This window comes from Pundamilia nyererei, unplaced genomic scaffold, assembly GCF_000239375.1.
Source record: "Pundamilia nyererei isolate P.nyererei 1_Seehausen unplaced genomic scaffold, PunNye1.0 scaffold00025, whole genome shotgun sequence".
Taxonomy (NCBI): Eukaryota; Metazoa; Chordata; class Actinopteri; order Cichliformes; family Cichlidae; genus Pundamilia; species Pundamilia nyererei.
In genome coordinates, this window is record NW_005187426.1 from 1,391,367 (window position 1) to 1,403,594 (window position 12,228).

The 12,228-nt window shown below is 40.9% G+C and overlaps 1 protein-coding gene across 4 annotated transcripts in view; it reads right to left on the reverse strand.

Moving 5' to 3' along the window:
* Positions 1–2,571: 2,571 nt before the first annotated feature.
* Positions 2,572–12,228, reverse strand: part of LOC102210987 (A-kinase anchor protein 13) — a 121,852-nt gene continuing 112,195 nt past the window's right edge. For 3 of the 4 annotated variants that reach the window (XM_013909452.1, XM_013909450.1, XM_013909451.1), the window contains 6 exons: positions 11,696–11,740; positions 9,749–9,799; positions 9,286–9,558; positions 8,138–8,320; positions 7,400–7,697; positions 2,572–4,723 (listed from right to left, as the gene is read on the reverse strand). In XM_013909452.1, the coding sequence (XP_013764906.1) occupies positions 4,671–4,723; positions 7,400–7,697; positions 8,138–8,320; positions 9,286–9,558; positions 9,749–9,799; positions 11,696–11,740 (903 nt within the window). In that variant the 3' untranslated portion in view covers positions 2,572–4,670. The remainder of the gene's footprint in view (positions 4,724–7,399; positions 7,698–8,137; positions 8,321–9,285; positions 9,559–9,748; positions 9,800–11,695; positions 11,741–12,228) is intronic. The other variant, XM_005727562.2, reaches the window with a different exon arrangement.

The following is a 12,228-nucleotide window of genomic DNA, read 5'->3' on the forward strand; positions in this document are numbered from 1 at the left end:
TTTTTGCTTTTACAACATCGTTTAATGTAGTTTGATTTAGAACAGGGGTGTCAAACTCCAGTACTTGAGGGCCGGTGTCCTGAAACTTTTCCATGTGTCCCTGTGCCAACATACCCGCATAAAATTAGTAGCAAGAGTATAGAACTTGACTGCCTGCTGAAGTGGCAACCCCTAACCCTACTCACGTAAAATGTGTTTGGAAAAATTTTGTTCTAAAAGTACTTTTATTGCATCGTGTTCATTCACTTATGAGCTGCTGTAACATGAATCAAATTGTCAACTCAGTTCTACAGAGTCTTGCTAATGACTTACTAATTTTATTCAGGTGTGTTGCAACAGAGACTGGAGTTTGAGAAAGCAGTGAGTCGAAACCTGAGCACTGTACTTTGAAACAACTTAATTTTTCAAACCTTTCTTCATCACACTTGGTACCCAAACTCAGGTGGGGGTGATGATATCGTCCCCCTGACCTGTCGTCCGGCTCCTCCTTGCCGTAGCATGTGTCGTCAGTCTCTAGCTGTGAGATCAGTTATCAACAACAACAACAACAAGATCCCAGTTGTTGTTGTTGTTGTTTGTGAATGTTGGGTATCGAAAATTCCATTCCATAATCCAATTCCAGTAGGCTTGGTTAGCATGTGTCTAGCCTAGGACCCTTACTGGATACGAACTTGCGACTCCCACTCCGAAGGCGTGTATTACACTTAACAATATAATGTTCTGTTAAATCAAATTAATTTACTCTTGGAAATCCTGCTAAATGATGAAAGTGGTGCATTTTAAATTCTGTGAGTATCGTTCGTTGGTAAAATAATAATTAGAAAAAATGTTGAGGACAAATAAGTCAGCAAATCTAATAAGTTATTGGGGCAGAAACTAATTTGAAAATCTTCCCCCTGAAGGCACAAAAACATACTGTTCTCTCAAGAACTGCAGTGATGTCTTTTTTCTTTTTCTTTTTACAAAAAGCTGAGAACTTTCAGAAAGTTGGACATTTTTTTTTAAACTACAAGTCTTCGTTCTGTATGAAGTCAAAAAGGGAGGACCTTGATATGGTCCTCTCAGACGCCCCACCATTCTGCTGTTCAAACCATCTGTTTCCATTGGGCTCGAACTGTAACATCAGCAGTCTTGTAAGTTCACTACAAGTCACGCTATGTGACACGCATAAACTTGTTTTCTTTTTCTTGCAGCCTCTTGTAGAATCTGCAGAATGAAGGCAAAGATGCACCACTGTTACTTCTCTGCATTCCCCATGGTTCGATCACAACAACAGCTGGAGGACAAATATACAAGCAAGTATCTGCTGCCAAAATTGAACTAGATTTTTCTTCTTTGCTACATCTAGTTTGATTTATTTATTTATTTTTTAAGTACAGAAACCAGGAGAAACAGTATACAAGATGGGTGTAGTCTCTGGGTCTCCTGGTTTCAAAAACACTTGTAATAGTAAAACAGAAAACCAGACCTCCTCACTCTTGTGACCTCTGTAACCAAGTTTCTGATGATTTTGTCCTCAATCAGTAGTTTCAGGTCATAGTGAATAAAAGATGAGATCATCTGTAAACGATGTCCATCGCTAGAGTGAGAAAGGAGTCGTTATTCAGGGTGTACTCTGAATACCACCCTTTTAAACAGTAACTGTAACGGAATACAGTTACTCATATTTTGTCTTTTAAATACGTAATGCGGTACATGTATTCCGTTACTCCCCAACACTGGCTGTACATTACATTCCTATTGGTTGATTAGCAGACATCCTATTTTGTCACAATTCTTTCATGTTGGTTACAGTGTATACAAACTGAAGCTTGACCAAGACAGAACAAAAGAAGAATAGCTGTAAAAAAAAATAACCCACAAACACTCAGGATGTCAATTGTGGTATTTTTTTATTATGAGAGAAATACACCTTTACATTGTTTATCACCTTGTTGGTGAGAATAAAACATAAATAAAACATTCTTACAAAATGCTTCAATAAATCACAAGTCAATTATTTTTTACAAGTAATTTGTATTATACATAAATCATATTTACACATTTGCCCTTTTTTTTCTTCTTTTTTTTTTTTACATTGCTGAGAACGAAACAACTGTGTACCAGTTGAATAGTACAAACATGTCCTTCCTTTCAAAGCAGAGGTATAAAAGCTCTCCTCTCTCCTGAGAAGACGCTGGGTTCTACTCTAGTGCATTTTATCATTAAGATTTAAGGCTACGCAGGGTTCACCTAATGGACACACTCGTCTCTCAGACAGGCTTATCATCATCACTGGTGAGGGAGTTCATTTTCCCGACTTGTGTCTGCTGATTGTCCCTTACAGAGGTCTGTGGTTCTGCCCAGTCGCTTCCTCCAACCTTTTTATTCCCCCCACATTAAAGCTGCTGCTGACTGGTTACACTGAATAACCAATTACAATCTCTGACAACTTATTTGTTTCTGCAGTCAATTACAAATGCCGTGGGGAAAAATGTCGCAGAGTGTGAGAGCCCACGCTCATCACATTATCTCTGACCTGCTGAGAAAAAAATACATCAATTTCTCACAGCAGGAGTCGCAGGGGGAAAAAAACAAAACAAAAAACTAAACAGTTTCATACTTTCTGGTTGTTGCTGTTGTGTGAGGGAGGGAAATTATTTAGTTATAGGTGCAGTGCTCCCTAGTGGTCAAAACACACCTTAAAGCAACACCAAAAGTCTACCCCTCTCCGTTTCTTTGACAGGATTACACCAAAGCCATAAACAAAAGACATGAAGCAACTAATTGGCAGGCCGCATAAGCCTCTTACAAGACACACTATAATAAACCAGCCTGGATGTGAAGTCAAATCCTCAACACAAGACAGCGAGTTAACAAACAAGCACTTAAACGTGAGAAAAAGAGGCAGCAAGGAAACAGTTCGGCAATGCTGCTCTGCCTTTCATGGGAAGAGGATCCTTTTTAAACGTCTCTTTGTCCTTCCTACCTGTCCCGCAGGTAGTCCTGCCCACAGCGTGAGCTTCGCAGGTCTTAAATATTAAGACGGGTCATCTTTGAAAAACTCCATAAAAGCTCACAGCCCCTTATTTAATCCACTTAAACACTTTAACCGTCTTTGGATCATTTTGCCCTTGATTAAAAAAAAAGAAATCATATTTCCTCGTATCTCACACTGATTAAAAATAAACGTGTTAACATTTTTAGGACAAAGTGCTCAAAAACACTGATGAGTGCTGACTAATCTGAAATGATCAGAGACTCACGAGCTACCTGCTGAGTCGGTTTAGTCACGAAACAACAACAGAACATATTTGTAGCTAATGTCCACTCTCATTCCCTCTAAGCGATTGCTTTGTCCGTAAATTAACGGCCTCCGTTCCTACGACCAGCAGCTGTGTGCATCTGCAGAATCTATTATGGGAACTGAAAGGAGGCGAAAGAGAGAGTTGATCTCTTTAACACACAGAAACCATTAGTATGCTACCTGAAGAGTTACATGCAATTAAAAAAACGAAGGAAAGCCCTGCTTGTCGGCGTTCAGATGAAAGATGAGGCCTGCATAAAAGCCCATTGACAGGCAGATGAAACGACAATCGAGCCAATATCCATCCAAGACTCTAAAACACACTAAAGGATATGAATTGAGCCATTAGACAGAGAGAGATAACTCTCAATCCTTTCATTACTGAGCGTCTAAGAAAATACACATCTGAAGAGCTTCACTCCAAATTGGAGATAGCCATAATTCAAATAAATTAAAACCTCATTAAGGAACATGATTGATGGCATGAAGTCATCATTAAGGATTACACAAGTTAGCCAATTCCCTTTTGCTTGCAAACTGGGGACAGACTCGGCGGATCTAATCGCATCTGCTTTTTGAACACTCGACGCGAACGTCAGGCTATGATTCACTGCGACTGAAGCACTGAAACGGCTTTGGACTCTCTCTGATTAAGAAATGTTGCTAGGACCCGTAAGTTCCCCCCCCCCGTGGGTTCAGTCATCAATTAGCTGTCAATGAATATGATTAGGTGTGAGGAGTTTCCAGTGCCACAGGGAGCTCGCTGACATTCACAGTGGCATTTGGATTTGTCTGTGTCCTTGAACGTGTGGTTAAAGTCGCATGGAAAAGGCCCTGCTTCTGTAAATTAACATCACAGCCTGCTGGTGCGGGGCTCTAGGAAAAAAGGCAGCCGTAACACACGAGCCCCTGACAGACTTGGAAGAGCCTGAAAGGCAATTCGCTGTGAAACGCTTTCAGCGTGATACTGAGCTGTCACAGATGTCTGATTTTTCAAAATGAAGAAATTCGAACCATTTATTTGGAAAAGGAAAAGATGAATTTTGGACATAGAATAACGAAAAAGTGCACAGCCAGTCCATCCTTCCCACTTTAGCTACTGAACTGAATCCTAAACGCACACCACAGCAGAGCCTAATATATCCTAATTCCCAACAAACTAAAAGCTGTGGTATTTGATTTTAAAATGTATCTTCTTCCATGTAATGTTAAACAGCTCTATGTTATGACATGGAAAATTAACTAAAAGCCTTTTCAAGGTGATTCAAAAAGCCTGTGTGCGCAGGTGAATGTGTTACTACTTGGCAGCACATTCCACCGTCAGAGTGGTTTGATGGGTTCATGGTAATGATGAGGAGGAGGAGGAGGAGGAGAGCCACTTGTCTCAGCAGAAAAAAATCTCTCCATCCAGAGGCGGCTCTGGAAGGGGCTGGGAGTCTGTGAAGAGGAGAACAGGAGTCAGCATCACCCCGAAAACACAGGATTTTGATTTCTGATCAGTTGCCGGTGACGTTTCACCTTATGCACATCAGGATTTTGCAACCCACAAATATTCTCTAAATGCCAAAACGAGAACTAAATGCTTCCAAAATGCAACTCATGGCTGAAATTTAGTAACAGCAACATATTTGCAGAAACTCCCAGCTTGTTTTTCTTCAAGGGCAATAGGCTTGTCCTCCATTTTCCATTGCTGGAGGCCAAAAGAGAGACCACAGTCTACGAGAGAATCTGAGTTATAAGGCTTTTGTAACATAGTGTCACCAAATTTTGCACAGAAATTGAAATATGAGCTCCAAATAATTCAGAGTTGCCCGTATCACTGCTGCAAGAACACTTGTCTGAATAGTGTCCACACTGCATGAACCCGGGAGGTCAGAGTTCCTGCAACACAGGGTGTGCCTGTGTGCCTCAGGGTGAGTACTGTCCAGCACCAGCAGCCTTTACATTTACAGTGATTAGCCCAGAAGCAGCAACTGGCAAATTTGTGTTGGAACTGAACACAGAGAAAAAGACCAAGAATAAAGTCCAGGCTTTATTAAGCCTTTATGCCTCTAAGCTGTTATGGAAGTAACACAAGTGAAAATGTTCAAAATTCTATAGCATTTCCTCTAATCTTTCTGAGCCATCCAGGAAATGATAGTGGGGAAAATGCAAGAGAAAATGGTGACGCTGAAATGGAATTACACCCAAAGAAGATCTGAAATGGTTTAGTGGACACCCTTTTTGTCACTGATGTTTATTTGCTGCTAATTTAAACATAAACGATTCATTACTCAAGGGTGGTGGTTGTCATCAATGACACCGTAGCTTCTGTTTAAGCTCTTAGTAACACGTACTGAAAACTGTTACTGGTGGAATTGTATAATGAAGCTGGCCAGTATGGGTTAACTGCATAGTCTAAATTCAACACTATAGTATCTCCTTTTGAACTCTGCTGCCATCAAGAGACCCACAACACACAGCAAACACACTGCTGCAGTCACAGCTGGGTAGGATATTAGCATTCCCCTTTGGGCACTTTAATGCAAACACAAAATAAACTCCTAAAGATATGTTGTTACCAACAGGGAGTCCCAACTGTGTGGCCTTATGCTGGCTCACTGCTCATTTCAGAACCATCAGTTCACATCTACATGTAGTTCATGTGTTTTATAACAAGTGTAGTTCTTCTGTGTCAGACATAAGCTCACTTCTAACAGTGTTCAAGATCCCCCTAAAAATGTAGGACAGTTGAATAATTTACTTTTGTGACTAATTTAATATTGTAACAAATTTAAGCTCCATGTGAGACCTCGTGACAGCCTGAGCAGATCTGAGCATGTGACCAAAATTACATGTCTGCTTCTCACTGAGCTCACAGTTTTTTCAAGTCTGCTTTAAAACAAGATTGGCTTCAGATCATTCTGATCAATTTCATTGTGACAGAACATATCAGGCCAACAGCTGACACAGAAAGTGGTTTAATATGGTGCAATATAGTGTTTACATGCAGGGATGCACAATGCATTTCTAATCACTGATCAGCTCTCTAAAGGTGGATTTTCTTTTTAAGTGTTATTTATTCATTAAGCATTTGCATTTTAAAAAATTCAAAAAGGAGCTGTTCAGATCAGAAGCAGACATTTCTACAAAGAGCAGAAGCATACGTCACCGCATATGTACATCAACATCGCATATGTGCAGGAAAAATGCTCAAATTTTCTTTAATTGGATTAGGAAACGGAATATTCCTCCACTCTGAATCCAATGCAAATGTAAAGAATTCTGGACCCGTTTCTTTCTGGCTGAGGTATTTATATGGAGCCTTTTTATTCTGTTTGTACTTCTAATGCAGTTAGACTAGAAACACCATCATGCATGTAAACTGGGCAGTAGGAAAACAGGCAACTCCCTCTTCATGTTCTTCCAATAGGGGAAAACAAAAGATAAAATCTAGTCTTCGTGTTTGTAATGTATATTCCAACGTTAGCCAGGTGCATATATCAACTCAAGCGGCTCTCTCCTAAAATATCTTCTTTTTAGTTTACATTTCATTCTGTTTCCTGAGGCAGTGTCATCAAACTGAGCTGTCGTGGTGGGATAGTAACACAAAGATTGAATTTTGCACCAGAAAAAAGGTAAAACTTTGAAACATTCTCCTTTCATACGTCTAACTCCGACTTGGCTTCAGACTAGATACTTAAGAGCATACATTTAAACAGAATAAACAGTTTGGATTTTGTCTCCAATCATTTCCGTGGTGGTTTCTCTGAAGTGCTGCAGTTTAGCAGAAACTAAAAGAATATCTGAAAAACTTTATAAGGTCAAAAAAAATAATTATTTTTTTCTACGTTAGTCATAAAGAACACTAATTTTTTTGGCTGGTCGTGACAGATGATGCACTGTGGCAGGGAAAAAAAAACTACCTTGAAACTTTGCACTCAGCTGTAGACCTGACATATCCTTCCTTCTTCTTCCATTATCCATCCATCCACATGTCTACCAATAATGTCTCCTTTTCAATAATAACTAAACACAGTACATCCTTGACAAAAAGCACTCCACTCCAACCTGCTGACTCACTGTGAAACACTGAACTATTCGACTCGATCCAGCCAGTTTATCATCTTATACCTGCTGACTGTGCGCTCCCCCCTTTGGCCTTTTTCTTCTTCTTCTCCTTCTCCTTCCCATCTTTGCCCTTGTTCTTGGCTAGCTGCAGGAGGCTCTTTGAGATCTGGTTGTTGCCTTCGCTGCCCTTGAGGTTCGTGGAGGATGAGGTAAAGGGATTGAGGCCTTTCCCTTTGGGCTTGGACCGCTGGGGCTGCAGCCTCGGCAGAGAGGAGGAAGAGGAGGAGGAGAACTCCAGCGGGTCCAGCTCCAGAGACTGGGAGCTGCCAGCGAACTCATCAGACGTTGTAGAGGGAGTCCTCTGGAAAGGAAGGAACAAGAGGCGCTTAGGAAGATGAACAGCTGCGGTCTACATCTGTATGTGAATATGCATGAAAGGCTTTTTGCTAAATGATGAGCACGACTGTTTCTAGAAGAGCTCAGTTTTGGAAAATGATCATATTTAGATTTTTTGGAGAAACATAACAGTGCTGTTTGGTTTGCGTTGCAGCGACGCTCGCCAGTTAAAATGTGGCCAAGAGCTTTTTTAAATCCACTTTTAAGAGGACCCAAGTTCAAGCCTCTGCTGTAAGCATCCATAAACATCAACCAGGCTGGAGTGTCATTGAGCGCAAAAAATGAATCCCTCCAGGCTCACACCGTGTTCCCCTGCAGCTGAGGGGCGACAGAAGAGGCGGTTTCCCTGCAGGGATCAGCAGATCGTGTTATCATTATTATGATTTTCAGAGTGTCCCTGCTCACCTCAGCTAGACGCAGGTCCTCCATCTTGTTGAGGTGCCGCTGCATAGCCTCCCTGTCCCTCTCCAGCTTCCTCTGGGCATCTCTCAGTCTCTCCAGGTCCTTCTGGTACTCCTCCTTCTTGTTCTGCAGCTCCTGCTTCTCCTCCTCCAGGTCCTTCTGCCGCTTCAGGATTTCCTCCTCCTGCAGCGGTTGATACAAGTGTAGATTGATTTATTGAACTGACAGACACGTGAGGCGTCACATCGTATGTTTTCAGCTCCTTTCCTTTAGTGGAAACCTGCAATAACTGAGCCTGAATGAATAAAAGCTAATGACTGCCTGATTTAATATTGAGATCACATTCAGTGTCTCAACCTCTCCTTAATGCACGTTTCCCCATCAGGAAAAAATAAGCTGGAAAAAAAAAACCTGAAGTCTAGACTTTACCAATGCTGACTGAATAATTTATTGTCTCCTCATATATTAAATCAACTTCATAACTCCACAGGTGCTGCTGCTTGCTGTGCATTATGAAGCTGGTCACAACTGCATTTAACTTGTTGATTTCAGCCCACAATCAACTTATTATCGTTTAAGTATTCAAACTTTGGGGACACACTGCAGGGAATCACACGCGCTGGTGATAATGAGTGTGAAATTCATTTAAACAAACAATGACCCACTCGACAGATGCAAGGATATACTGCTCATATCATCCAAGGTGCAGTCACTACCAGAAATCAAACCACCAACCTACTAGATGGTTTGCTTTACCTCCTGAGCCACAGCTGCCCTAATTCACAAACAGAGAGAATGTTTACTGCATGTTGTTCAGCCTTTAGTTAGTGCGACGTTTCAGCCAGCCGTGGAGGTGAAGCTACTACCACGCCTTTGCAGCCTTGTCAGATGAAATTTGACCCTGCAACTTTTCTTTCAGCGTTTCAAGCTTGCCAGTGAAAGCTATATTTGAAGGCAGTGTACCATCTCTTTAAAGCACCACAGAAGACTTTAATGCCCTGCACAAGTACGCATTGTAATTTATCAGATAAAACACTGCATGAGGTGAAACACTGCAGCATGAAACCATCCTGGGGGGTTACTGTCAGAATTATAGCTGCCCTGAAACTATTAATAATAAACAGGGCTAGTGGAAGATGATGCATAGTTACCTGTGCGTGCACCTGTGCCTCCCTCTCAGCGAGCTGCTTTTCCCTGAGCTCCCACTCCTTCTCTCTTCTCCTCTTCTCCTCAGCATGAGCTGCCTGTTGTCTCTGCAGGGATGCCAACTCCTGCCGCTGCTTCTCCAGGCTGCGCTGCTTCTCCTGTTCGATCAGCGAGCTGGGCCGGGAGGACGGTCGTGATAACGATGTGCAAGAGGACGAGCGCTCACTCAGGGCCTGCCGCTGGTCCTCTATGAAACTGTCCTGCTGGACTACCACTGCCTGTGTTAGACAGAGCCACAGAGATTAGGTTAGACATACCCATCCTGTGGATTGTGGGGTATTCTGCACTGGCTCTGTGTGGATGGAGGTCTTTTTTCTGTTCTTTTCATTGGAAAGCTTCACAGACTTGCATCATGTCAGTTCTGATCTGGAGCGCTGGATGTATTGTCATGCTTAGAAACCATCATACCTGCAGAGTGCTTAGCAGAAGATGCAGGTTGGAGACACTGTGGAGGACCTGCTGTTGAAAAAGAGAGAGCAGTGAGTATAACCTCAAACCTCCGGCTGTGTTCTTGTTATCCAGGAGAAAAATCCACTTCAGCTGCAAGGACAAAGCTCTTTGATGTTGCCTTACTTACTGCTCCACTTGACATGTTAAAACTCACCATTATTGGTAGCGGTGTTTTATACAATATCAATTTATAACAATATGCTGATTTAACTTTACAGAGATCTGACCTTTCCTGCGCTCAGATATTAGCACAGTAACCACGTTACTGCGAACTAAACAAAACAGCTTTCATAAAGTGACACGTCTGGAGGAAATGTTGTGGTGTCACACAGAATATTTTAATATAATAATAAAAAACTGATTTTACTAAACTTAAAGTTGTTTATAGCTCCACAAACCAAGTATTGCTTTAAAAATCACACTTTGCAGCCACGATAATAAAACCGCTGACAGATGAAGTTACAAACGTTGATCTTCTTTGAATCGTTAAGTCTTGCATTATTGTAAATGCTACTTTAATTCACTGACCTACACATCATGACTGACTAAGCACACTCATATTATCAAAAGCACACAAACTACCAGGAAAATGTTCCCTGCTTCACTGCAAAAAAATGTTCAGGAATAGCTCAACGAATATGACAAGGAGCCAAAGGCATCAATACACCAGAATAGGACCCATATCTGCAGACAGAGGCATGTACAAAGGGAGGCCATGGAAAGCCTCCTTAACTCGTTTCCCCCTTGGACTTATTCTAACCCTTGTTTTTCTTTGCTAAAGACTGGCTATTCTGACTAAGGAGGAGTAATTTTACTTTTTAAATAAAATACTTTTAGGAAGAACAATTGAAGAAATAAAATAATTAGAACTACTTTGGGAATATTTTTATGGTTAATGTTTTATTATACATAAATAAGTTTATGACTTATTCAAATAAAAGGTTCTAAATACCCATTTTGCCATTTTGCAAAACAGCTCAGGGCTGGATATCAGCTTAGAAATTATTCACAGTGATTTTTGCACAGATTTCCAACGATGTATCTCTTCCTGATCAAATGTTCTGATTTCCTGTTGTTCCTACAGTTGAAAATGCTCCCAAAGCTGCAAAAGTCATGTAGCCTAAGCTCTGCACCATTTATGGTTTTATATCGCGTGCAGCGTTAGCAACATGAAACGCAAACAACTTCACCGACCCACTAACATGGTTTTAGACTTTTAGTCTTGTATTAACTGCTTACTGCTCTTTGATGCTGCAAAAATATCATATTTATTAGTTAAGCCTTATTTCTTCCTGTTATTTTACAGCGCTACGCTGCATGAGCCGCTTCTGATTATTGTGCATTTTAATAACAATTTTCACTTAAAACTCTTCCTACTTTTATTAAATGACAGCTTACTTTGCTTGGCACAAGCTCACTTTCACTTTGAGCTATTTTGTTATTTATTACTTAGCAGAGCTTTTTACAGAAACAGCAGTAAATCCCTAAATGTGGGCAGCAGGGTCGTTTAGATTAAGTAAAAACAATTTCAAATTTGAATTTCTAAAAAAATTTATATGTTGTTATTGATGGAGTATAAAAGTGTTTGATAGGTGGCAAAAGGAAAGCTGTTAGCGGCAAATCAACCTCAACAAGTAAATAATAATAATTAAACGAGTCGATCAAAACCAAAAGGAGGAAACAGTCTATCACAGTTCTGAGTCATGATCAGTGCTGTGGTTAAAGGTTTGTGGAAGACTTTCAGATTTCAAACTGGGCCGACGCATTCTGGCTGAACTTGAGCTTTACTGCTGTTTGAGACAACACGCTGATTAATGCCGGTAACAATGCCGTTGACACAGGGTTTTGGCAGTTTCTATGTAAACAGCGACTTGAACTGAATTAGACACAGGAAGTCAGTGTTACCTCACTGTTCCTCTTCAGCAGCTGCAGCAGGTTGGCGTTTCCTCCCTGCACACAAACATTAAGACACACTGAGTAAGCTAAAACACAATAATATACTCGCATGCAAACATCTGCTCTTGTGTACAGTATGCGTATGTGGGCCTGTATACTGTATATATCACTGAGCAAATGTGATTAAAGTTGCACATGTGGGTGTGCTGTGAAGTCTAATTGTATCTGGCTATGATTATGTATGACGGATTTAGTGTCGTGCCGCTTTATTTTAAATGGGGACGAGACGAACGGTTCTAAAAAGGTATTTTCAGTTTACAAAAGAACGGCACAGACCAACGTGAATACAATAGAAGATGGAAGGCTGGAATTAACTCTGCATTGTATTTTTTAATGATGACTCGGACTTCTGAACACCGTCCTTTTACTGCTGAACTCTCTTTGAACTTTGGCACCATGCCTGGGGTGAAATGTTAAGATAAATTAAATGCTTCTCTTCTGTTTTCAGAGAGCAGCATTTACAAGGAATGGCCTGGTGAATA